Consider the following 25,360-nt stretch of genomic DNA (forward strand, 5'->3'; position numbering starts at 1 on the left):
AAATCTTTAAAAAAAAATGGGCAGAGGACTTCAACATCATTTCAAAGAAGACATTCAGATGTCCAATACACATATGAAAAGATGCTTGACATCACCAATCATCAGAGAAATGCAAACCAAAACCACAATGAGATATCACCTTATACCTTAGAAAGGTTGGTATCGACAAGACAAGAAATAGCAAGTGTTGGCAAGGATGTGGAGAAAAGAAATTTTCCTGCACTACTGGTAGAAAGGTAACTTGGTGCTACCACTGTGGGCAACAGTACAGTGTCTCCTCAAAAAATTAAAAATAGAAATACCATACAGGGGCACTTGGGCAGCTCAGTCGATTAAGTGTCTGACTTCAGCTCAGGTCATGATGTCAGGGGCCTGGGTCAAGGCTTGCATGAGGTTCTGCACTCAATGGGGAGTCTGCTTCTCCCTCTTCCCTTGCCCCTCCCCCGACACCGCTCTCTCTCTCTCTCTCTCTCTCTCTCTCTCTCTCAAATAAATACAATCTTTAAAAAAGGGAATACCAGGGGCGCCTGGGTGGCTCAGTGGGTTTAAGCCTCTGCCCTTAGCTCGGGTCATGATCTCAGGGTCCTGGGATCGGGCCCCGCATTGGGCTCTCTGTTCAGCAGGGAGCCTGCTTCCCTCCTCCGCCTCTGCCTGCCTCCCTGCTTACTTGTGATCACTCTCTCTGTCTGTCAAATAAATAAATAAAATATTTTTTAAAAAGGGAATACCATACAATCCAGTAATTACACATTGGTTATTTACCCAAAGAAAACAAAAACACTATTTCAAAAAGATACATGCACCTCTATGTTTACTGAAGCATTATTTATAATAGACAAGGTTATGGATGCAACCTAAGGGTCCACCAATAGTTGAGTGGATAAAGAAGATAGGATACAAATATACAGTAGAATATTATTCGGCCATAAAAAAGAATGAGATATCACCATTTGCAACAACGTCAATGGACCTAAGGGTATTAAGCTAAGTGAAATAAGACAGACAGAATCAAATACCATATGATTTCACTTACATGTAAATCTAAAAAAAAAACCCAACCCTGAATAAACAAACAACCCCCCCTCCCAGAAACAAGAAGAGACCCACAAATACAAGGAACAAACTGGTGTTTTCCAGAGGGAAGGGATAGGGGGATGAGCAGAACGGATAAAGAAGAGTGGGGAGTGGGAGATACAGGCTTCCAGTTATGGAATGTGTCATTCAGGTGGATGAAAGGTACAGCGTAAGGAATATAGTGGAATATGGTTTTGTAATAGCATTGTGTGGTGAGAGATGGTAATTACACCTGTGATCAGTAAAGCCTAATGCATAGAGTTATTAAATCACTATGTTGTACACCTAAAACTAATTTAACGTTGCGTATCAACTATACTTCAATTTAAAAAAGGAAAAGAGAAAGGGTGCCTGGGTGGCTCAGTGGGTTAAAGCCTCTGCCTTCAGCTCAGGTCATGATCTCAGGGTCCCGGGATCAAGCCCCACATTGGGCTTTCTGCTCAGCAGGGAGCCTGCTTCCCTCCCCATCTCTCTGCCTACTGGTGATCTCTGTCTGTCAAATAAATAAATAAAAATCTTTTAAAAAATAAAAAGGAAAAAAGAAGACGCTAAAAAAAAAAAAGAAGAAGAAGAAGAAATTCCCTTAAGCATGATGCCCCAATTTCACTTTTAAACCACTAGCAATAGCTGAGTACTAGGATACGGTTACCTGCAAGAGATTATGGGAATGTGAATATTTTGGTCTAGAGTAGGGGAAGGCAAAGAAAAATGGACTCAGAAATGGCTTTTTAAGGGATGCTTAGGTGGCTCAGTCACTAGGCGTCTGCCTTTGGCTTGGGTCAAGATCCCAGGATTCTGGGATGGAGGCCTGCATCAGGCTCCCTGCTCAAAAGGGAGTCTGCTTCTCTCTCTCTCCTGCCCACACTCCTGCTGCTTGTGTTCCCTCTCTCTTTCTCTCTGTCAAATAAATAAAATCTTAAAAAAAAAAAGAAATGGCTTTTTTAGAAATCATTGCTGTAATAAATTACCACAAACTTTGTGGCTTAAAAACGCTAGTTTATCTTATAGCTCTAGAGGTCCGAAGTCTAAAATGGGTTTCACTGGGCTACATTTAAGCTAGGGCTGCATTTCCTTCTGGAGGCCCTAATGGGGAATTATTTTTGCCTCTCTAGCTTCTAGGAATGCCTGCATTCCTTCACTGGCAGCTCCCTTCCATCTTCAAAATCAGTAAAGGCTGGTGGAGTCTTCTGTAAAACATCATTCTGACACTGATTCTTCTGCTTCTACCACCTCTTACTAAGTAAGGGCTCTTGTGATTACATTGGACCGACCTGCATAATCTAGGGTAATCTCTTTATTTTAAGGTCAGCAGATTGTCAACCTTTTTCCTATCTGCAACTCCAATTTCTCTTTGCCACATAACAAATGATACAGTTACACAGATTAGGACACTGATACTTTATGGGGCCATTATTTTCCTTACTGAAGTCCACTTTCTGACCCCCAAAGATTTACATCCATCCCATGTAAAAATACATATGTATTTAAGGTCTGAAGAGATCTCATCTCATTAAAGTTATCAACTCGGTGCATAATTTCACTTAAATTTCACCAACTCAAAAACTCAAAAATTTCATACATCATCTAAATTAGGTATGAGTGAGACTCTAGAACTACTCACCCTGGGCATAATTCCTCTCCATCTGTGGACCAGTGAAACTAAACAAATTATTGGCTCTCTAAACTGTATCACGATAGGACAGGCATAGGATTACAGTTAACAGCCATTCCAGTTCAAAAACAGAAAGTGGAAAGTAGAAACAGTCAGTCATATGCCCTAAGAAACATCAAAATCCATACAGGAAGCCTCTAATGCCTCTCAAGGCCTGGGTTTGGACCTCTACCCTCTGGGCTCCAGGCTCTCTCCTATCAACCATCTTTCCTTTTTCATGAAAGAGTAGTATATGTTTTTAGCTACTAGTTTTTCCAATAATTTCTTGCTTATAGAATTGTGCAGTATAATAGGCTTCTTTTTTTTTTAATCATTCTGTCTCTTCCCATTCAAGCTGCTAATATTTCTGGTGGTATAACAGTCTCAGGAACTTTTTGAGTCCCATGTGTATAACAGGGATTTTCTCTCCTAGACAATAAGCTGCTTCTCAGTTATTTCCTGGGTATTCTCATCTCTATCTCTGACTTCTGCTGGAATGGATGGGCTTTCCATGAATCACAGTCCTAACCTCTTGCAAGAACTTGCTGTGTGACTGAATGCTCTTTTCTTTTAATCCTTTCAAGGCACCAGCAAAAGATTGTCCTGTGACCCCTTGGCTTTTTATCTAGAATATACGTTCCTAATTTGAGCCCTGTGTACAATCTGATTAGTCTTAGAATTTACCACATTACCAAGTTCTAGTCCCTTTTAAAAGCTTAACAGTTCTTCCCTCCATCTATCTCATTCTCAAACATTATAAGCAACAAGAAGAAACTGGGCTGGACCTCATTTCTGTCTGATCTCTCACCAACACTGATGTTAACATCCATATTTCTATCATCATTATCTTTACAATGATTTAGGTATTTTTTTGAGAGAGAGAGAGAGAGAAAGGGTGGGAGGAAGGGTGGGGAGACAGAGTGCCAGTACTGGAAAGTGAGGGGAGGAGGCAGAGGAAAAGAGAGAGAGAGAATCTTAAGTAGGCTCCAAATTCAGCATGGAGCCAGATGTAGGGCTTGATCTCATGACCCTGAGGTCATGACCTGAGTCAAAATCAAGAGTCAGACACTTAACTTACTTAACCAGGCACCCTGATTTATGTATTCTATATGGCAACATATGTTTTCTCCATCATGTTCCTTACTTCCTTCTGAGACTTTGATAGCAGAGTTGTTAAACTATCCAAAGCAATGTAGGCTTTTTCCAGTAATTTGTTACAGCAGTACTCTACTTCCATGTACCAAAATCTGTATCATTTGGGGTTCAACCAGAAAAACAGAATCAGCAGGAGATATGTCATGAGAAATTTGTTGTAAGAAAGTGACTTCCTCAATTGTGGGAGATGGCTAGGCAAGTCCAATATTTGTAGGACAGGCAATTAAAGGGCTGGCTGGAACTTTGGGACACAAGATGAAGCCCCTGCCCACAGGCAGAATTTCCTCTGCATCTCAGGGAAGAATCGGATCTGCTCTGCTCTTAAGGGCTTTCAGCTGATCAATCAGGCCCACACGGAGCATCTGGGATATTCTCCTTATTTACAGGTTAATTCCATCTGAACCTTAATTCCCCCTTACAATAAAGCTTAACATTTTATAAGTTCCAGGAATTAGGATGTAGAGGTCTTTATGGAGCCATTATTCTGCCTACCACACCATTCTATAGCATCTGCAAAATTAGGAGGCTTCCTGGAGCTAAAGGAGTCAACACAGTTGATTATTTCTTTAAATCATTCAACACCCCCACCAATGTATTATTTAATAAGTTTTCCTTGGTTAACTAATATTAAACATGTAATGTATTTTCTTTCAAATCCCTTAACAACAAGTACAATGTCATCATCCAAAGGCAAGTGGATATTGGCATGTTGTGCCATCAAAAGCTCCTCTTGGCCCAGAACTTGGAAGTCACATGAGAATTACTCTGCAATCATAGCAGATAATTGCAAGCAATGCCCTACCTGGCACTAGAGCCATTAGAGTATACAGATACACCTTAAGCACAACCTGAGCATCAGTAAATATGTCTAGGACTTTTATCAGGATCGTAAGTTAAATGTAAGAACTCAAATGTTTTTTCAACATGAATTTCTCAGAAAGAAGGCATGATAAAGATTTATTTTCATGATGTGACATATGTATTTCATAGTGAAAATCTAATGCTTACAACTGTGACTTTTTGAAATAAGTAGCACGGAAACATACACATTGCTGTCTATTTGTAAAACAAAAATCCAGAAGGAGCTTGGAAAAACTGGACATGGGTAAATACAAATTGATTCCACCCCAAACACATAAAGAGTTATGCAAAAGTCATAGCTATGTTACTTATAAAACCTAAAAGCCTTCCAGTAATTTAAAAATGAAGTATGTAAACAAAGAATCAGACATTCCTCTATTTTTTAAAGTAGGCTCCATTCCCAGCATGGGGCCCAAGACAGGGTTTGAGCTCATGACCCTGAGATCAAGGCCTGAGGTGAGATCAAAAGTCAGATGCTTAACCAACTGAGCCACCCAGGCACCCCAGGAATTGGACGTTCTTAAGTACTGTCATATAGTTAGTAAAATACTTTGAAAATCAGAATTGTATATTATGAGAGGTTAATTTTCATATTATCCTTTAGGAATGACTATAAAAATTTTAAACAGAGATATTAATTTCCTGATATATAATGTCTACTAATAATACAATACCTGGAAAAATAATCATAGGATAATCAGGCCAACAAAAACAAAGAGTAAATTTACTATGGAAAAAGAGGGTGAAAGTACAATTAAAATTACTACTGGATTAAAAAATGAAACAGAAAGGTGAAGGAGACAAAACTAACAGAAAAGTGAACAGGAAAGTTTCAGATACCTAAGCTATTCCGGAAGGTTGGATTTGGCTCTGACTTACTCCTAAGGTCTTGGTTCAGAATATTGGGGAAGATAGGCTTCAAGAATTTGAACTCATTGGTCCCAGATCCTTCCGTCAGACACACCTCATACTGGTAGCTGTGGGACAGGGTCCCCGCGCCGCTGACGTCCACCAGGTGGCCCGGAAACGGACCCTCGGGCACCGAGCAGCCGCCCCCCGACGCCGCCCGCCTCCTCCTGCACAGCCGCACCGCCACGAACACCAGCACCGAGAACAGGAAGAGCGACGACACGGACGCCAAGGCCACCACCAGGTAGACGGTGAGCGGGTCGGCGCGGGCCTCGGCCGCCGCCGCGTCCGGCAGCGGCAGGTAGGGCTGCGAGAAGCCGTCCACCAGCAGCACGTGCAGCGTGACGCTGGCCGACAGCGGCGGCTCGCCGTGGTCCCGGACCAGCACCAGCAGCCTGTGCTTGACGGCGTCGCGCTCGCTCAGCGGCCGCGCCGTGCGCACCTCGCCGTTGTGCGCCCACACGCCGAACAGCCCGGGCTCCGTGGCCTTGAGCAGCTGGTACGACAGCCAGGCGTTCTGGCCCGAGTCGCCGTCCACCGCCACCACCTTGGCCACCAGGTAGCCCGCCTCGGCCGCCCGCGGCACCAGCTCGGTGCAGGGCGCCGAGCCGTTCTGCAGCGGGTACAGCGAACGAACGGCGCGTTGTCGTTGGCGTCCGCCACCAGCACGCGCACCAGCGCCTGGCTGCTGAGCGCCGGCGAGCCGCGGTCGGCCGCGCCCACGCGGAACTCGAACGCCTGCAGCGCCTCGAAATCCAGCGACCTGAGCGCGAACAGCTGCCCGTTGTCCGCGTTGATGGACACCAGCGAGCCCAGCGGCAGCTGCGGGTCGTGGGGCGGCAGCAGCGAGTAGGTGACCTGGGCGTTGGCGCCCGAGTCTCTGTCGGTGGCGCTCACGCTGCCGATGTGCAGGGCGGGGCTGTTGTTCTCGCGGACGCGCAGGGTGTAGGTCGTCTGGCTGAAGGCCGGGGCGTTGTCGTTGACGTCGGACACGGTCACCGTGAGGTTGTGCTGGGTTTTCAGCCTGGGGTTCCCCAGGTCGGTGACGGTGATGGTGATGTTGTACTCGGCCTGGCTCTCCCTGTCTAGGGCCCCATTTGTTACCAGGGTATAGAAATTCTCTTCTGATGGTTTCAAGACGAAGGGGAGATCATCCTGGATGGAGCAAGTCATCCTTCCGTTGTCCCCTGTGTCTCGGTCTCGAATTCTAAACAGGGCCACCTCTGTCTCAGGAGAGTTTTCAGGAATGGGGCTGGTGAGTGATGAAATAGTTATTTCTGGGAAGTTATCGTTAACATCCACCACCTCAATGGAGACAGAGCACCTTCCCGAAAGCCCCCCACCATCAGACGCCTCTATTTCCAGCTCATATGAAGATATGGTCTCAAAATCCAATTTTTTAATTAGAAGAACTTCTCCTGAAAGGCTGTTTAGCTCAAAAGTTGTGCTAATCTCTTGGGAATTATAAAAATAGGAGTATGATATTTCCCCATTTGTTCCAGTGTCTAAATCTATAGCAGAGACCTTGACAACTAGCATGCCTATAGGGCTGTTCTCTGGAACCTGCACCTGGTAGAGTATCTTTGCAAACTCAGGGGCATTGTCATTGACGTCCAATACCAAGATGTGAACCTGAGCAGTGCCAGACCGGGGTGGAGAGCCGCCATCCAGTGCTGTGAGGGTTAATCGGAGCTCAGCCTGCTCCTCACGATCAAGCTCTTTGTCTAGTACCAGTTCTGGGTATTTCCTACCATCCCCCCGGGTACGGGTAGAAACATGGAAATGAGAGTTCGGACTGATACTATAACTTTGGATGTTGTTGGTGCCCACGTCCAAATCCTGGGCTTTTTTCAGAGGAAACCTGGCCCCCAGAGGGCTAGTCTCCAGGATTTTCAGAGTCATTTCTCTTTCAGGAAACTCTGGAGAATGATCATTTATGTCTCTCACCAGTAGCTCAGCTCGAAATACTCCCAGTGGTTTTTTCAGCAACACTTGGAAATGCATTACACATGGATCTGCGGGGCCACACATCTCCTCCCGATCCAGTTTCTCATTTAATATCAACTCCCCCGTCTGCAGATCAAGCTGCAAGTGGGGTTTGTTATCCTCGGAGACTACTCGGGCTTCCCGCGCTGCTAGCTCCCCCACTCCCAGTCCCAGGTCCTTGGCCAGATTGGCCACAAAGGAGCCACTCTCGGTTTCCTCCATCACGGAATAGCGACGAGATTCCCAGCCTGCCAGAGCTACTCCCAACACGAGAAAGAGAATCAGGACTTGCCTTTGTTTAGGAAAGCACTCCCCTCCGGCCTCCATCTTTACTTCCACAAACACCTGTCCAGAAACAGGGCCCAGCTCTACCTTAGGGACAGTGGTGGATCTCTCAGTTGATAACCTGTCCGGAAATGTTGGTGAGTAGAATGATGTACTCGTTCGGAACTCTGCGTACTGGCTTTCTCTTCAGCTATAGATCGGAAGTCGGGTTTGTAGCTGTTCCTGTTCTTTTTTTTTTTTTTTTTTTTAAGTTTTAAACCTTAGCTTGCAGCGCCACCATGTGTTGTCTTCCAGAGGAATCGCTACAATTGTATTCTCTGATAATTCAGTGTGCTATTAGGAGTTTGGAAATTATTTGAAGGAGGCAGTGTAATTGGAAAACCATATAATTATAATTACTCATTCCTTCATTCAAAGAAGTATTATTAGCTTTCTATGTACTAACTTCTGATAGATCAATGAACAACCTAAACATGGTCCCTACTTTTTCCAACCTGTAGTCGGCCTGAGGTGCTAGGAAAATTGAGAAGTCAAAGACAACAGTGATAAATCATGTGAAAATAACAGTATATACCTATGTGATTTCTTAAAATTCTCTCAGCAAAGAGGATGAATTCGTCTAGATTTTCTTCCATATTCTAGGTAGTGTATGTGACAGAACAGTTGTTCCCATTGGTTGAATCACATTTTTGAAAAAACAGTGAATTCAGTTTATTACAAAAGATGATACCATTTTGACATAAGGTCAGAGAACTATGGTTTTAAAACTTTCAAACTATGGGAAAATGCATATGAGGACACTTTCTATATCTCTTACCTGGCTTTTCCTCCTTCACATTTATCTGATATAGCTAGATGTACATATTTAATTTTTTTCTTTTCTGTGACTTTCTTGTGCATGAGATCTTTGCTTTGTTCATATCTACATCTCCCAACATCTAGAACAGTCCGTAGCACATGGTAGATGCTCAACCGATATTCAATAGGTCAATCAATAAATCACAATTTAAAAATTTTGATAGATAGACTCTCCTCCTAACATAGAAGCCCCTTTTTTTTCTGCTGGAATCCTAGTACATTATATGAGCTGGACAAACAAAACACCATGTTCCCTAGTAGCCATTTTATATGCTCTTTAGAAAAGTAATTTGCAGTACTTCAGAATGATCTAAATGTTTTTCATTAAATGCCAAAATTCTCTGGCATCCCCTATGTAATGGAATAGATTCTAAAAAACAAAACAAAACAAAAAAACCAGAACAAAACTACCAGGCTATAAATATCCTACAAATATGGTATACATCTCTTTTAAATCACATTTTACATTGTCAATATTATTATAACAGTAATAATATTTAAAACTTTCTTACATATGAGAATTTTCTAAGAATTTCCATAAGACACACCAAACACTGTAAAATTTTAAAATAGCCATCAGTTCTTCTCAAAATCATATATGTTAACCAGAGTTTGTGCTTGTCCTTTACAGACAACTAATATTCCACAAACTTTTGATCCCAAATATTATTATATTAATAAAAAAACACAATTTAAAAATCTCCAACGAAGAGTACATTTCAAGCCATGCAAGAATCTAGATATGCTTTTGACAAGGGAGAAATCCACATAGAAATCATAATTAAAGGGACATTTCTTAAAAGTGCATATACTTGTTTCCAAAAGCCAAGGGAGAAAGCAGACTTGGGAGGGACTGGAAAATCCATAATGTTACCTTTTAGGCATTTCCTTTCTTCTTCTCTGTAAATGCACTGACCTTCTGTTTTTTTCTTTCTATTTATTTAGCCAACATGATATCATTTTCTTGTTAAATTCCTAACAGAAACTATTTTAGATTTGCTTTCTTTGGGTTTGCTTTGTTGTTTTTAACAAATGAGATTTACAAAGCTTGGATTAGCAACACCAACTTGTCTGATTGTCTGAAGACGGAAATGGATCAAATAAAATAAACATGGCTGCAACCATACACTTCTACTGGAGAAAAGTTTCCTGAAAATGATGGGGTGGGCTAGACAGATACCACAAGGGATCTATCATTTATATATCTTTTTTAAAAAGATTTTATTTATTTGACAGAGATCACAGTAAGCAAAGAGAGAGAGAGAGGGAAGCAGGCTCCGTGCCAAGCGGAGCGCCATCCCAGGACCCTGGGATCATGATCCACTGAGCCACCCAGGTGCCCCTAAATATCTTGATATAAACTAATAATCTTTTGATATTATTCATATAGCTGATATACTGGAGGTTGATATAGAGGTAAAGCACTTAAGTATGGGAGAAATTGTAGCCTTTCTATTTAATACTACTTATTGTGAAACAAAAACATGCAATTTTTGCAAACATTTCTCCATTAAAAAATTTAAGACAATGGGGTGCCTTGGTGGCTCAGTGGGTTAAAGCCTCTGCCTTCCACTCAGGTCATGATTTTAGGGTCCTGGGATCCAGGCACTGCAGAGGGCTCTCTGCTCAGCGGGGAGCCTGCTTCCCTTTCTCTCTCTACCTGCCTCTCTACCTACTTGTGATCTCTGTCAAATAAATAAAAAATCTTTTTAAAAAATTAAGACAAGTAGGCTTAATATCAGATTAAACAGAAGTTATACTGATACTTCATTATATTAATATTATAATGCTTTCTAAGTAACCACAATGTAAGAAAATTTTAGAGTTTCCATATAATAATCAAAGAGAGGATGGAACTGGGGTCATCTTCAAATCAACACTGCTTGATAATGAAAGTTGATAAATTCAACACATGTTCATGACTTTTCGGTAATGCAATATAGTTGAGAATTCTTTGTCTCTATCAAAATAGAAATGATATAAAGAGTAAATATGAGTATATACTCAGAACGAATATTTCAAGTCCCCTTAATAGGAATATGGAATCAGCAAATTACCCAGGAAATTCTATACGGACCAAAACAGTAACGGAGACCGATCATATTTCAAAAGAACCCAAATTCCTTAACCGAAATTCCTAATTGAATCCAAAACTATTCACAAATTTGTCTTTTCCTCCATATCCTTCACAGGCCTCTGTTGCGTGGAGACAACAAACTTCAAACACTTAAATTCCCTGGTCCCAGATTCTCCCCAGACACACCTCATACTGGTAGCTGTGGGACAGGGTCCCTGCGCCGCTGACGTCCACCAGGTGGCCCGGAAACGGACCCTCGGGCACCGCCGCCCGCCTCCTCCTGCACAGCCGCACCGCCACGAACACCAGCACCGAGAACAGGAAGAGCGACGACACGGACGCCAAGGCCACCACCAGGTAGACGGTGAGCGGGTCGGCGCGGGCCTCGGCCGCCGCCGCGTCCGGCAGCGGCAGGTAGGGCTGCGAGAAGCCGTCCACCAGCAGCACGTGCAGCGTGACGCTGGCCGACAGCGGCGGCTCGCCGTGGTCCCGGACCAGCACCAGCAGCTTGTGCTTGACGGCGTCGCGCTCGCTCAGCGGCCGCGCCGTGCGCACCTCCCGTTGTGCGCCCACACGCCGAACAGCCCGGGCTCCGTGGCCTTGAGCAGCTGGTACGACAGCCAGGCGTTCTGGCCCGAGTCGCCGTCCACCGCCACCACCTTGGCCACCAGGTAGCCCGCCTCGGCCGCCCGCGGCACCAGCTCGGTGCAGGGCGCCGATCCGTTCTGCAGCGGGTACAGCACGAACGGCGCGTTGTCGTTGGCGTCCGCCACCAGCACGCGCACCAGCGCCTGGCTGCTGAGCGCCGGCGAGCCGCGGTCGGCCGCGCCCACGCGGAACTCGAACGCCTGCAGCGCCTCGAAATCCAGCGACCTGAGCGCGAACAGCTGCCCGTTGTCCGCGTTGATGGACACCAGCGAGCCCAGCGGCAGCTGCGGGTCGTGGGGCGGCAGCAGCGAGTAGGTGACCTGGGCGTTGGCGCCCGAGTCTCTGTCGGTGGCGCTCACGCTGCCGATGTGCAGGGCGGGGCTGTTGTTTCTCGCGGACGCGCAGGGTGTAGGTCGTCTGGCTGAAGGTCGGGGCGTTGTCGTTGACGTCGGACACGGTCACCGTGAGGTTGTGCTGGGTTTTCAGCCTGGGGTTCCCCAGGTCGGTGACGGTGATGGTGATGTTGTACTCGACCTGGCTCTCTCTGTCTAGCTCTCCTTCTGTTACTAGCTTGTAGAAATTCTCAACGGAAGGTTTAAGAGTGAACGGAACATCTTCTTGGATGGAACAAACCATCCTCCCATTGTCCCCAGAATCTCGATCTTGAATACTGAAAAGAGCTATCGTGGTCTCAGGGGAATTTTCTGGGATGGAGCTTATAAGTGAAGCCACTGTCAGTTCTGGGGTGTTGTCATTTATATCCACCACCTCTATTATGACAGTGCATTTTCCAGAAAGACCTGCCCCATCAGAGGCCTTAATATCCAGCTCATATGACATAATTTTTTTTCAAAATCTAGTGTCCTAATTATTTTAATTTCTCCTGTGAGTTCATCAAGTGCAAATGTCCTACTAATCTCTTCATCGCCATAAAAAAATGAATAGAATACCTCACCATTTGTTCCTGTGTCTAAATCTCTAGCTGAAACAGTGACAATAACCGATCCCAGAGGACTGTTTTCCATGATCTGTACACGATAGAGTGGCTGCACAAACTCAGGGGCATTGTCATTGATGTCCAAGATATCAATGAGGACCAAGGCAGTCCCAGTTTTAGGAGGAACTCCACCATCTACTGCCAGGAGAGTTAACCTAAGCTCAGGCTGCTCCTCTCGATCTAGCACTTTGTCCAGAACCAGTTCCGGGTATTTTCTGCCTTCACCGCTATTGTGGGTAAGAACATGGAAATGGGAGTTGGGATAAAGGGTGTAGTTTTGGATATTATTGATACCTACATCCAAATCTTGTGCATTTTTCAGGGGAAACGCAGTCCCTGGAAGAGTATTTTCCATGATTTTCAAAATCATTTCTGCTTCTGGGAACACAGGGGAATTGTCATTTATGTCAGTGACCAAAAGCTTATACCTATATACCTCTAAAGGTTCTTCCAGTAACACTTGGAATTGCAGTACACAACGCTCCATGGGGCCACACAGTTCCTCCCGATCCAGTTTCTCATTTACTTGTAAATCTCCCGTCTGAAGGTTCAGCTGAAAATATTTTTTGTCATTTGTAAAAATGATCCGAGCCCTCCGCCAAGACAGCTCTCTTACCGCTAGCCCTATGTCTTTTGCTAGATTGGCCACAAAAGAGCCACGCTCTGTTTCTTCAGCGACACGATAATCTTCCTGCTCCGCCCAAGTGTGAGACAGCAAAACAAAGAAAAACTTGCCTTAGTCTAGGAAAGCGCTCCTTTGCAGCTTCCATTTCTCCAACGCCAAAAGTCTTTAGAATCCGAGTGCCTATTTGGTCTTTAGGCAGTCCGCTCCAGGAGTCAGTCCCTTGCCGCAAAGTAATTCCGTAAAGAACTATCTTCTCTTAGATGTGTGTGTGACTCCCGGCACCGTAACCATCTGCAGGTCTGTTTTTTTCCGCAACCTTAGGTTACAGCGCCACCCTGTGTTGTACTTAAACCTAGTTCGCTGAAATTGCTACAAAACATATCACCCTTACTTTGATTAATGCACACACAAAAGCAAACCACAGATTAAATACGGGATGGTTTATAAATAAAATGATAACTTCTGTTTTCCTGTGGGATTATGAATGTGGAAGTAGTGACAGACACCTCTGTGAAAGGATGCAAAAATAAAGCCAACTGTATTTGTTAATTCAACAAATGCTAATCAATTCCTTGTTATATGTCACGCTCTGTAAAGTGCTGGAAATACAAACACCCTCTCTGACCTCATGGAGTTTACAATATAATGTCTACTATGTTGTCTAATCTCTGCTTTCCAGGGAAATTAACTAGAAAACAATGTGGGCATCAGTCCATTCCTAAATAAAGAATATACACAATTAAACTCTTAACTCACTACTGCCAGCACAGTAGATGAAAAGATTCATTCACAGTTTCAGGAATACAAACTTAAGTGACAGACCAGCTAGAGCTAGTTTATTATGCAAACTCAATAGAAAGCTTAAGGAATTGTGGATGACTTATTTGTAGATATTGTCTAAGGAGAATGTCTCTGTACTTCTGTGAGAACATTGTATAGACTTGTTCCATTGTCCAAAAGATTATATAAAGACATCTATATTTATTCCTAAAATTAAGATACTCACATGTTGAAGCAGAGATTCACTGAGATCTTGAAAAGTAGGATAGTCAAGATCAAAATAAAGAGCTGAAGTTAAAGTAATAAAAATAAAGTACAGAAGAAAATAAGTTGGATTCATCTGAAAGAGCAGGGAAAAGTTACATCAGGTAAGGAAGATCGCCATTCATTTGTAGCAAGCAACTCACTTATCCCTTTTGGATCACTTGAGATTCTGGCACCCTAGAATGAAACTGAAGTTCTTTTACTCCTATCTATGGGGAAAATAGTCTGTAGTAGGGGTCCTGGGTCTCCCCAGTTGCATCAAACTTCAGCCAGTATTTTAATAATGTTTAAATAATAGACACTATCATGTATTTTGGCACACTAATACCAAGCTAACTGGGGAAAGAGCATGCGCCAAGTATAAAAACTGATTGCATATTAGTTCAACTCTATTAAAGGTAAAAAGCACTCAAACCAATATTCTATTTTAGACTGTTTTCCCCTACACAGAAAAACAAATTTGATTATGTAAACTCAAAATATGAGAACATGTTGACAGTTAAAATCTAATAGATATCTTCCTTATAGAAAGATCTTGGTCATGGACCAGACTCTTTATTATGAAATCAAATGTCCAAGAAAATGTGCCCTTAATGTCCATGCATTTTTAAAAATATTAATAGAAACTGGTACCTATGTCAGTAAATGAATGGATCAAAATTAGTTTTTCATTCCCAACTACATCTCTCAGGTAATTTTCTCTTTATTTTCTTTACTAAGGAGAAAGTTTTAAGCCCATATACTTGGCAGGAAGCTTGAATTTTTTTTCTGAGTGTTCTAGTAATAGAGTATGTGTCAACCAAATTACTATTAATGAAATCATGAATTAACACATATGATCTATAAATTGGATTATGTATAGGTCCTGAAGATTTTACATTAGATGATGAAATAATTCTGCTCACATTGAACTCAGTTATTTTTAAAAGAAAGAGATGATAAGGAAGGTATGATGTACAGACATCCAAACAATAACAATTTCAGTGTTACTTTTTAAAACTAATCCTGGAGAACAAAAAATAAATGGATGGAAACCTGTTAACAAAAATATTCCATTCCATAAAATCTTTTGTAGCATCTTTCTGTTGAAAGAGCTCATAAATAATTTATAAAATTAAGTTTTATAACAAAATTTTCTAATATAGATTAGTTCTCTCTGAGCTTATACATTTTTATTCCATTTATTCCATTAATTTAAAAGCAAAATAAAATTAAATTAAAAGCAAAAGACCTAGGTTTTATGGTAAGTAGTCTAATTGGGTACTCAAGATAGCATGTATCTTTTCTATCTCTTTTGGTTTCAAGAAATCCACTCTCCCCAAGATAGGTTAAATAAAGGAGTTTTATTATTAGGTAACTTAGAGTTTACTGTAGAGCATAAGGAAAATTAGACAAAGGGGACTTAGGAACACTGAAATCAAGAACTGATGAGTATAAAACCAAGCAATTCTTAGTCTCTTCTGTTTCTTGGGCTTCTGCTTCTACCACTCCCTTATTCCTTCTCACTTTCCTTCCAATCCTCCTTTCCTTCCTCCCTCTCTACATGCCATTCTGTTCTGCCAACCTATACAAGTATAAACATGGCTACCTCAGCCCATACTTAATATTTCCTAGTTACTAGAAATCAGAAAAACAATAGATGAAATACGTCGTGATTACAAACTCAGGGACTTGGAGAATGTGACTGTTCCTACTTTAATTAGGAGACTGTAACTGGACCAATAAAAAATGACCAAGAGAGGTAAAGAAAAGTATAACAAATAGCTCATTAGTTATGACTCTCTCCAGAAGTCCCAGGAAGTTCTCAGACAAGAAGAGTGGTCTGGATAGATATCTTAATCCAAACAAGATTAAAATTTATTTTAATATAACATCTACAAGAAATATATACCATTCTCAAGATGTTTACAAAGAAAAATACCTAAGTGCAGAAAAATTACTCTGAAATATTTGGCAGAAAGGTAGAACGGAAAGATTATGCTTTAAAAAAAAAAAAAACTAAATAACATCTTAGAAGCCATGGATGGTTTTTATTTATACCATGCGTTTTCCTCTATCAAACATACAGATTTCAGTGAGAGGATCTAGAGCTCAGAACAGCCAAAGAATATGGCTGAGCCCAGCGTTACATTACTCTTGAAGGGGAAATGCTATATATTTGGATAAATTATTTGAGGTTGCATTTTGGAAGAAAGACCAAGTAAATACTAGCTTCCTTAGTATTTTCGACAATTAAGATGAAAAAGAGCAGAAAACAGACAAATCACTAAAACTTATGAAAACTCTTAAGTAAAATGAAGTTACCCAAAACAAAGAATTTTACATTACAATGAATACATTTTACAAAGAAATAGCACTCATTATAAAAGTTCTGCACAATAATCAAATTCCTAAATGAACTCAAAACCTTTCAGGAAAGTGTGGCTTTCGTCCGTTCTATGATCCGGGGGAGGGAGGTTGGGGAGAGCTGGTTTAAGGAACTTGAACTCAGTGGTCCCAGATCCTCCCGTCAGACACACCTCATACTGGTAGCTGTGGGAAAGGGTCCCCGCGCCGCTGACGTCCACCAGGTGGCCCGGAAACGGACCCTCGGGCACCAAGCAGCCGCCCCCCGACGCCGCCCGCCTCCTCCTGCACAGCCGCACCGCCACGAACACCAGCACCGAGAACAGGAAGAGCGACGACACGGACGCCAAGGCCACCACCAGGTAGACGGTGAGCGGGTCGGCGCGGGCCTCGGCCGCCGCCGCGTCCGGCAGCGGCAGGTAGGGCTGCGAGAAGCCGTCCACCAGCAGCACGTGCAGCGTGACGCTGGCCGACAGCGGCGGCTCGCCGTGGTCCCGGACCAGCACCAGCAGCCTGTGCTTGACGGCGTCGCGCTCGCTCAGCGGCCGCGCCGTGCGCACCTCGCCGTTGTGCGCCCACACGCCGAACAGCCCGGGCTCCGTGGCCTTGAGCAGCTGGTACGACAGCCAGGCGTTCTGGCCCGAGTCGCCGTCCACCGCCACCACCTTGGCCACCAGGTAGCCCGCCTCGGCCGCCCGCGGCACCAGCTCGGTGCAGGGCGCCGAGCCGTTCTGCAGCGGGTACAGCACGAACGGCGCGTTGTCGTTGGCGTCCGCCACCAGCACGCGCACCAGCGCCTGGCTGCTGAGCGCCGGCGAGCCGCGGTCGGCCGCGCCCACGCGGAACTCGAACGCCTGCAGCGCCTCGAAATCCAGCGACCTGAGCGCGAACAGCTGCCCGTTGTCCGCGTTGATGGACACCAGCGAGCCCAGCGGCAGCTGCGGGTCGTGGGGCGGCAGCAGCGAGTAGGTGACCTGGGCGTTGGCGCCCGAGTCTCTGTCGGTGGCGCTCACGCTGCCGATGTGCAGGGCGGGGCTGTTGTTCTCGCGGACGCGCAGGGTGTAGGTCGTCTGGCTGAAGGTCGGGGCGTTGTCGTTGACGTCGGACACGGTCACCGTGAGGTTGTGCTGGGTTTTCAGCCTGGGGTTCCCCAGGTCGGTGACGGTGATGGTGATGTTGTACTCGACCTGGCTCTCTCTGTCTAGCTCTCCTTCTGTTACTAGCTTGTAGAAATTCTCAACGGAAGGTTTAAGAGTGAACGGAACATCTTCTTGGATGGAACAAACCATCCTCCCATTGTCCCCAGAATCTCGATCTTGAATACTGAAAAGAGCTATCGTGGTCTCAGGGGAATTTTCTGGGATGGAGCTTATAAGTGAAGCCACTGTCAGTTCTGGGGTGTTGTCATTTATATCCACCACCTCTATTATGACAGTGCATTTTCCAGAAAGACCTGCCCCATCAGAGGCCTTAATATCCAGCTCATATGACATAATTTTTTCAAAATCTAGTGTCCTAATTATTTTAATTTCTCCTGTGAGTTCATCAAGTGCAAATGTCCTACTAATCTCTTCATCGCCATAAAAAAATGAATAGAATACCTCACCATTTGTTCCTGTGTCTAAATCTCTAGCTGAAACAGTGACAATAACCGATCCCAGAGGACTGTTTTCCATGATCTGTACACGATAGAGTGGCTGCACAAACTCAGGGGCATTGTCATTGATGTCCAAGATATCAATGAGGACCAAGGCAGTCCCAGTTTTAGGAGGAACTCCACCATCTACTGCCAGGAGAGTTAACCTAAGCTCAGGCTGCTCCTCTCGATCTAGCACTTTGTCCAGAACCAGTTCCGGGTATTTTCTGCCTTCACCGCTATTGTGGGTAAGAACATGGAAATGGGAGTTGGGATAAAGGGTGTAGTTTTGGATATTATTGATACCTACATCCAAATCTTGTGCATTTTTCAGGGGAAACGCAGTCCCTGGAAGAGTATTTTCCATGATTTTCAAAATCATTTCTGCTTCTGGGAACACAGGGGAATTGTCATTTATGTCAGTGACCAAAAGCTTATACCTATATACCTCTAAAGGTTCTTCCAGTAACACTTGGAATTGCAGTACACAACGCTCCATGGGGCCACACAGTTCCTCCCGATCCAGTTTCTCATTTACTTGTAAATCTCCCGTCTGAAGGTTCAGCTGAAAATATTTTTTGTCATTTGTAAAAATGATCCGAGCCCTCCGCCAAGACAGCTCTCTTACCGCTAGCCCTATGTCTTTTGCTAGATTGGCCACAAAAGAGCCACGCTCTGTTTCTTCAGCGACACGATAATCTTCCTGCTCCGCCCAAGTGTGAGACAGCAAAACAAAGAAAAACTTGCCTTAGTCTAGGAAAGCGCTCCTTTGCAGCTTCCATTTCTCCAACGCCAAAAGTCTTTAGAATCCGAGTGCCTATTTGGTCTTTAGGCAGTCCGCTCCAGGAGTCAGTCCCTTGCCGCAAAGTAATTCCGTAAAGAACTATCTTCTCTTAGATGTGTGTGTGACTCCCGGCACCGTAACCATCTGCAGGTCTGTTTTTCCGCAACCTTAGGTTACAGCGCCACCCTGTGTTGTACTTAAACCTAGTTCGCTGAAATTGCTACAAAACATATCACCCTTACTTTGATTAATGCACACACAAAAGCAAACCACAGATTAAATACGGGATGGTTTATAAATAAAATGATAACTTCTGTTTTCCTGTGGGATTATGAATGTGGAAGTAGTGACAGACACCTCTGTGAAAGGATGCAAAAATAAAGCCAACTGTATTTGTTAATTCAACAAATGCTAATCAATTCCTTGTTATATGTCACGCTCTGTAAAGTGCTGGAAATACAAACACCCTCTCTGACCTCATGGAGTTTACAATATAATGTCTACTATGTTGTCTAATCTCTGCTTTCCAGGGAAATTAACTAGAAAACAATGTGGGCATCAGTCCATTCCTAAATAAAGAATATACACAATTAAACTCTTAACTCACTACTGCCAGCACAGTAGATGAAAAGATTCATTCACAGTTTCAGGAATACAAACTTAAGTGACAGACCAGCTAGAGCTAGTTTTTATTATGCAAACTCAATAGAAAGCTTAAGGAATTGTGGATGACTTATTTGTAGATATTGTCTAAGGAGAATGTCTCTGTACTTCTGTGAGAACATTGTATAGACTTGTTCCATTGTCCAAAAGATTATATAAAGACATCTATATTTATTCCTAAAATTAAGATACTCACATGTTGAAGCAGAGATTCACTGAGATCTTGAAAAGTAGGATAGTCAAGATCAAAATAAAGAGCTGAAGTTAAAGTAATAAAAATAAAGTACAGAAGAAAATAAGTTGGATTCATCTGAAAGAGCAGGGAAAAGTTACATCAGGTAAGGAAGATCGCCATTCATTTGTAGCAAGCAACTCACTTATCCCTTTTGGATCACTTGAGATTCTGGCACCCTAGAATGAAACTGAAGTTCTTTTACTCCTATCTATGGGGAAAATAGTCTGTAGTAGGGGTCCTGGGTCTCCCCAGTTGCATCAAACTTCAGCCAGTATTTTAATAATGTTTAAATAATAGACACTATCATGTATTTTGGCACACTAATACCAAGCTAACTGGGGAAAGAGCATGCGCCAAGTATAAAAACTGATTGCATATTAGTTCAACTCTATTAAAGGTAAAAAGCACTCAAACCAATATTCTATTTTAGACTGTTTTCCCCTACACAGAAAAACAAATTTGATTATGTAAACTCAAAATATGAGAACATGTTGACAGTTAAAATCTAATAGATATCTTCCTTATAGAAAGATCTTGGTCATGGACCAGACTCTTTATTATGAAATCAAATGTCCAAGAAAATGTGCCCTTAATGTCCATGCATTTTTAAAAATATTAATAGAAACTGGTACCTATGTCAGTAAATGAATGGATCAAAATTAGTTTTTCATTCCCAACTACATCTCTCAGGTAATTTTCTCTTTATTTTCTTTACTAAGGAGAAAGTTTTAAGCCCATATACTTGGCAGGAAGCTTGAATTTTTTTTCTGAGTGTTCTAGTAATAGAGTATGTGTCAACCAAATTACTATTAATGAAATCATGAATTAACACATATGATCTATAAATTGGATTATGTATAGGTCCTGAAGATTTTACATTAGATGATGAAATAATTCTGCTCACATTGAACTCAGTTATTTTTAAAAGAAAGAGATGATAAGGAAGGTATGATGTACAGACATCCAAACAATAACAATTTCAGTGTTACTTTTTAAAACTAATCCTGGAGAACAAAAAATAAATGGATGGAAACCTGTTAACAAAATATTCCATTCCATAAAATCTTTTGTAGCATCTTTCTGTTGAAAGAGCTCATAAATAATTTATAAAATTAAGTTTTATAACAAAATTTTCTAATATAGATTAGTTCTCTCTGAGCTTATACATTTTTATTCCATTTATTCCATTAATTTAAAAGCAAAATAAAATTAAATTAAAAGCAAAAGACCTAGGTTTTATGGTAAGTAGTCTAATTGGGTACTCAAGATAGCATGTATCTTTTCTATCTCTTTTGGTTTCAAGAAATCCACTCTCCCCAAGATAGGTTAAATAAAGGAGTTTTATTATTAGGTAACTTAGAGTTTACTGTAGAGCATAAGGAAAATTAGACAAAGGGGACTTAGGAACACTGAAATCAAGAACTGATGAGTATAAAACCAAGCAATTCTTAGTCTCTTCTGTTCTTGGGCTTTCTGCTTCTACCACTCCCTTATTCCTTCTCACTTTCCTTCCAATCCTCCTTTCCTTCCTCCCTCTCTACATGCCATTCTGTTCTGCCAACCTATACAAGTATAAACATGGCTACCTCAGCCCATACTTAATATTTCCTAGTTACTAGAAATCAGAAAAACAATAGATGAAATACGTCGTGATTACAAACTCAGGGACTTGGAGAATGTGACTGTTCCTACTTTAATTAGGAGACTGTAACTGGACCAATAAAAAATGACCAAGAGAGGTAAAGAAAAGTATAACAAATAGCTCATTAGTTATGACTCTCTCCAGAAGTCCCAGGAAGTTCTCAGACAAGAAGAGTGGTCTGGATAGATATCTTAATCCAAACAAGATTAAAATTTATTTTAATATAACATCTACAAGAAATATATACCATTCTCAAGATGTTTACAAAGAAAAATACCTAAGTGCAGAAAAATTACTCTGAAATATTTGGCAGAAAGGTAGAACGGAAAGATTATGCTTTAAAAAAAAAAAAAACTAAATAACATCTTAGAAGCCATGGATGGTTTTTATTTATACCATGCGTTTTCCTCTATCAAACATACAGATTTCAGTGAGAGGATCTAGAGCTCAGAACAGCCAAAGAATATGGCTGAGCCCAGCGTTACATTACTCTTGAAGGGGAAATGCTATATATTTGGATAAATTATTTGAGGTTGCATTTTGGAAGAAAGACCAAGTAAATACTAGCTTCCTTAGTATTTTCGACAATTAAGATGAAAAAGAGCAGAAAACAGACAAATCACTAAAACTTATGAAAACTCTTAAGTAAAATGAAGTTACCCAAAACAAAGAATTTTACATTACAATGAATACATTTTACAAAGAAATAGCACTCATTATAAAAGTTCTGCACAATAATCAAATTCCTAAATGAACTCAAAACCTTTCAGGAAAGTGTGGCTTTCGTCCGTTCTATGATCCGGGGGAGGGAGGTTGGGGAGAGCTGGTTTAAGGAACTTGAACTCAGTGGTCCCAGATCCTCCCGTCAGACACACCTCATACTGGTAGCTGTGGGAAAGGGTCCCCGCGCCGCTGACGTCCACCAGGTGGCCCGGAAACGGACCCTCGGGCACCAAGCAGCCGCCCCCCCGACGCCGCCCGCCTCCTCCTGCACAGCCGCACCGCCACGAACACCAGCACCGAGAACAGGAAGAGCGACGACACGGACGCCAAGGCCACCACCAGGTAGACGGTGAGCGGGTCGGCGCGGGCCTCGGCCGCCGCCGCGTCCGGCAGCGGCAGGTAGGGCTGCGAGAAGCCGTCCACCAGCAGCACGTGCAGCGTGACGCTGGCCGACAGCGGCGGCTCGCCGTGGTCCCGGACCAGCACCAGCAGCCTGTGCTTGACGGCGTCGCGCTCGCTCAGCGGCCGCGCCGTGCGCACCTCGCCGTTGTGCGCCCACACGCCGAACAGCCCGGGCTCCGTGGCCTTGAGCAGCTGGTACGACAGCCAGGCGTTCTGGCCCGAGTCGCCGTCCACCGCCACCACCTTGGCCACCAGGTAGCCCGCCTCGGCCGCCCGCGGCACCAGCTCGGTGCAGGGCGCCGAGCCGTTCTGCAGCGGGTACAGCACGAACGGCGCGTTGTCGTTGGCGTCCGCCACCAGCACGCGCACCAGCGCCTGGCTGCTGAGCGCCGGCGAGCCGCGGTCGGCCGCGCCCACGCGGAACTCGAACGCCTGCAGCGCCTCGAAATCCAGCGACCTGAGCGCGAACAGCTGCCCGTTGTCCGCGTTGATGGACACCAGCGAGCCCAGCGGCAGCTGCGGGTCGTGGGGCGGCAGCAGCGAGTAGGTGACCTGGGCGTTGGCGCCCGAGTCTCTGTCGGTGGCGCTCACGCTGCCGATGTGCAGGGCGGGGCTGTTGTTCTCGCGGACGCGCAGGGTGTAGGCCGTCTGGCTGAAGGTCGGGGCGTTGTCGTTGACGTCGGACACGGTCACCGTGAGGTTGTGCTGGGTTTTCAGCCTGGGGGTTCCCAGGTCGGTGACGGTGATGGTGATGTTGTACTCGGCCTGGCTCTCTCTATCGAGGGGGCTCTCTGTTACCAGGGTGTAGAAATTCTTAAAGGTAGGCTTCAAGAGAAAAGGGAGGTCATCCTGAATGGAGCACACCATCCTCCCGTTGTCCCCAGCATCTAGGTCTCGTACGCTAAAAACAGCGACCACCATTTCAGGTGACGAATTTTCAGGTATGGGGCTAGTCAGAGATGTCATGACTATTTCTGGTGCGTTGTCGTTCACATCCACAACCCGAACTAAAATTGCTGATTTTCCGGAAAGGCTACCCCCATCAATGGCCTGGATATTTATTGTATATGATTGAATTAACTCGAAATCCAGAAGCGCTTTTAAATAGATTTCACCAGAAACTGGATGGATTTCAAATGTTTTCCGAATGTCTGTGGAGACGTGAGAAAATGAGTAGGATAATTCTCCATATATTCCCGCATCCAAATCTGTAGCAGACACCCTGACGACCAAGGAGTCCACAGGGCTGTTTTCTGGTACCTGAACCTCATAGACAGGCCTTTCGAACTCTGGAGCATTGTCATTGATATCTAAAACCAAAACACGAACCAGTGTAGTTCCAGACCTGGGCGGAGATCCACCATCTAAGGCTGTTAGCGTTAATCTAAACTCGGGCTCCTTTTCCCGATCCAGAGATTGGTCCAGTAACAGCTCTGGGAATTTTCTGCCATCATCACTGTCTTGTAATTCAAGGTGGAAATAAGGATTGGGACTTAATGTGTAGTTTTGGACACCATTCTTTCCTACATCCAAGTCCTGAGCACTGTCCATTTGGAATGGGGTTCCTGGAGCAGTAGCTTCTGAGATTTTCAGGATTATTTGCTTGTCTAAGAAAGCAGGGGTATGATCATTTATGTCTTTAACCCAAAGTTCAGCCTGAAAAAATTGTAAAGGATTTTCAAATAATACCTGGAAATGCAATATACATGGCTCTGTGAAATGGCAAAGTGCCTCCCGGTCCAGTTCCTCATTTAAGAGCAAGTTGCCAGTCTGCGGATCCAACTGTAAATACGGTTTATAATCGTCAAAGATGACTCTAGCCCCCCGTGCAACCAAGTCTTCCACAGCCAAACCTATTTCTTTCACCACATTGGCTATAACGGAGCCTATCTCCATTTCCTCTGCCACAGAATAGTGCCAGGGCTCTGAACACACCAAAGACCCTCCCAGGAAAACAAAGAAAAGCAGCACTTGCCTTATCTGCTGAGGGTGCCTCTCTCCTGGTTCCATGGCTCCTTAAGCCAAATGTGTTTCTGCAGAAATGTTTCAACTCAGTAGCCAAACAGCTCCTAAATTGCGCCTCTCATCTATTAGGCGGGACCACTGGGAATCTTTAGTTTTGTAATCCTGTCATGGATTACGGGGTGTTGTTGGCTCCCTAGCTTTCTCTTGAAAGCCTCTTTTCCCCTTCCTGCTTCTCCTATGCTCTCAGTTACACTGATTAATGGAGACCAGAGCATTGGATGGTACGAAAAAGTCCCCATCTTATCCTGCAGCGCCACCATGCGACTCTGCTGCATCTCAGGTTTTAAACAGTCAGATAAATTTGAGACAAAATACTAATTTACGTTGTGTGTTGATTAACTTAAATTACACTCTCTCCTATATTCTTATTTTCTGAGTTACATTCTCAGTAATATGTGATGCTATTATTATTCAGTCTTTAACACAATAAATCACAACCTGTTAGAGCTGTGGTGAATATAAAAATCATGTTTAAGATATAGCCCCAAGTTTAAATAAATTATGATCTCTCTTTGAAGACCATATATAAAACTAAAAATACTTAAAGGGACTCTTTCATGTAATTGACGTTATGAGCAAAATATTACCAGGAAATTGGAAAAGGGAACCAGAGATTTTAGTCTTCTCTAGCTATCAGCAAATACTCCTAGAAAAGACAATAAGGTCATGCACTTTTAACTGAACCCAGTATATGAAAATAGTTGTTTTGGGGTGACTGGACATTTCAAGCTGAG

General features: G+C 43.5%; 3 protein-coding genes and 1 pseudogene across 3 annotated transcripts; all 4 read right to left on the reverse strand.

Annotated features, from left to right (window-relative positions):
* Positions 1-4,813: 4,813 nt before the first annotated feature.
* On the reverse strand, positions 4,814-10,033 carry PCDHB15 (protocadherin beta 15). Its single transcript, XM_013052402.2, is given in 2 exon segments — positions 4,814-6,278; positions 6,281-10,033. Coding segments are annotated over 2 exon segments (2,388 nt in total). The 5' UTR covers positions 7,964-10,033; the 3' UTR covers positions 4,814-5,573.
* Positions 10,034-10,445: 412 nt separating this feature from the next.
* Positions 10,446-13,419, reverse strand: LOC123390766 (annotated as a pseudogene).
* A 2,764-nt stretch (positions 13,420-16,183) lies between these two features.
* LOC101691437 (protocadherin beta-15-like) lies at positions 16,184-19,591 on the reverse strand. The gene is given in 2 exon segments (XM_013050971.2): positions 16,184-18,886; positions 18,888-19,591. Coding segments are annotated over 2 exon segments (2,373 nt in total). The 5' UTR covers positions 18,935-19,591; the 3' UTR covers positions 16,184-16,560.
* Positions 19,592-21,845: 2,254 nt separating this feature from the next.
* On the reverse strand, positions 21,846-24,898 carry LOC101676070 (protocadherin beta-18-like). Its single transcript, XM_013052301.2, is given in 2 exon segments — positions 21,846-22,444; positions 22,446-24,898. Coding segments are annotated over 2 exon segments (2,388 nt in total). The 5' UTR covers positions 24,612-24,898; the 3' UTR covers positions 21,846-22,222.
* Between the last annotated feature and the right edge of the window lie 462 nt (positions 24,899-25,360).

Source organism: Mustela putorius, unplaced genomic scaffold (assembly GCF_011764305.1).
Source record: "Mustela putorius furo isolate JIRA1106 unplaced genomic scaffold, ASM1176430v1.1 tig00000145_pilon_pilon_pilon, whole genome shotgun sequence".
Taxonomy (NCBI): domain Eukaryota; kingdom Metazoa; phylum Chordata; class Mammalia; order Carnivora; family Mustelidae; genus Mustela; species Mustela putorius.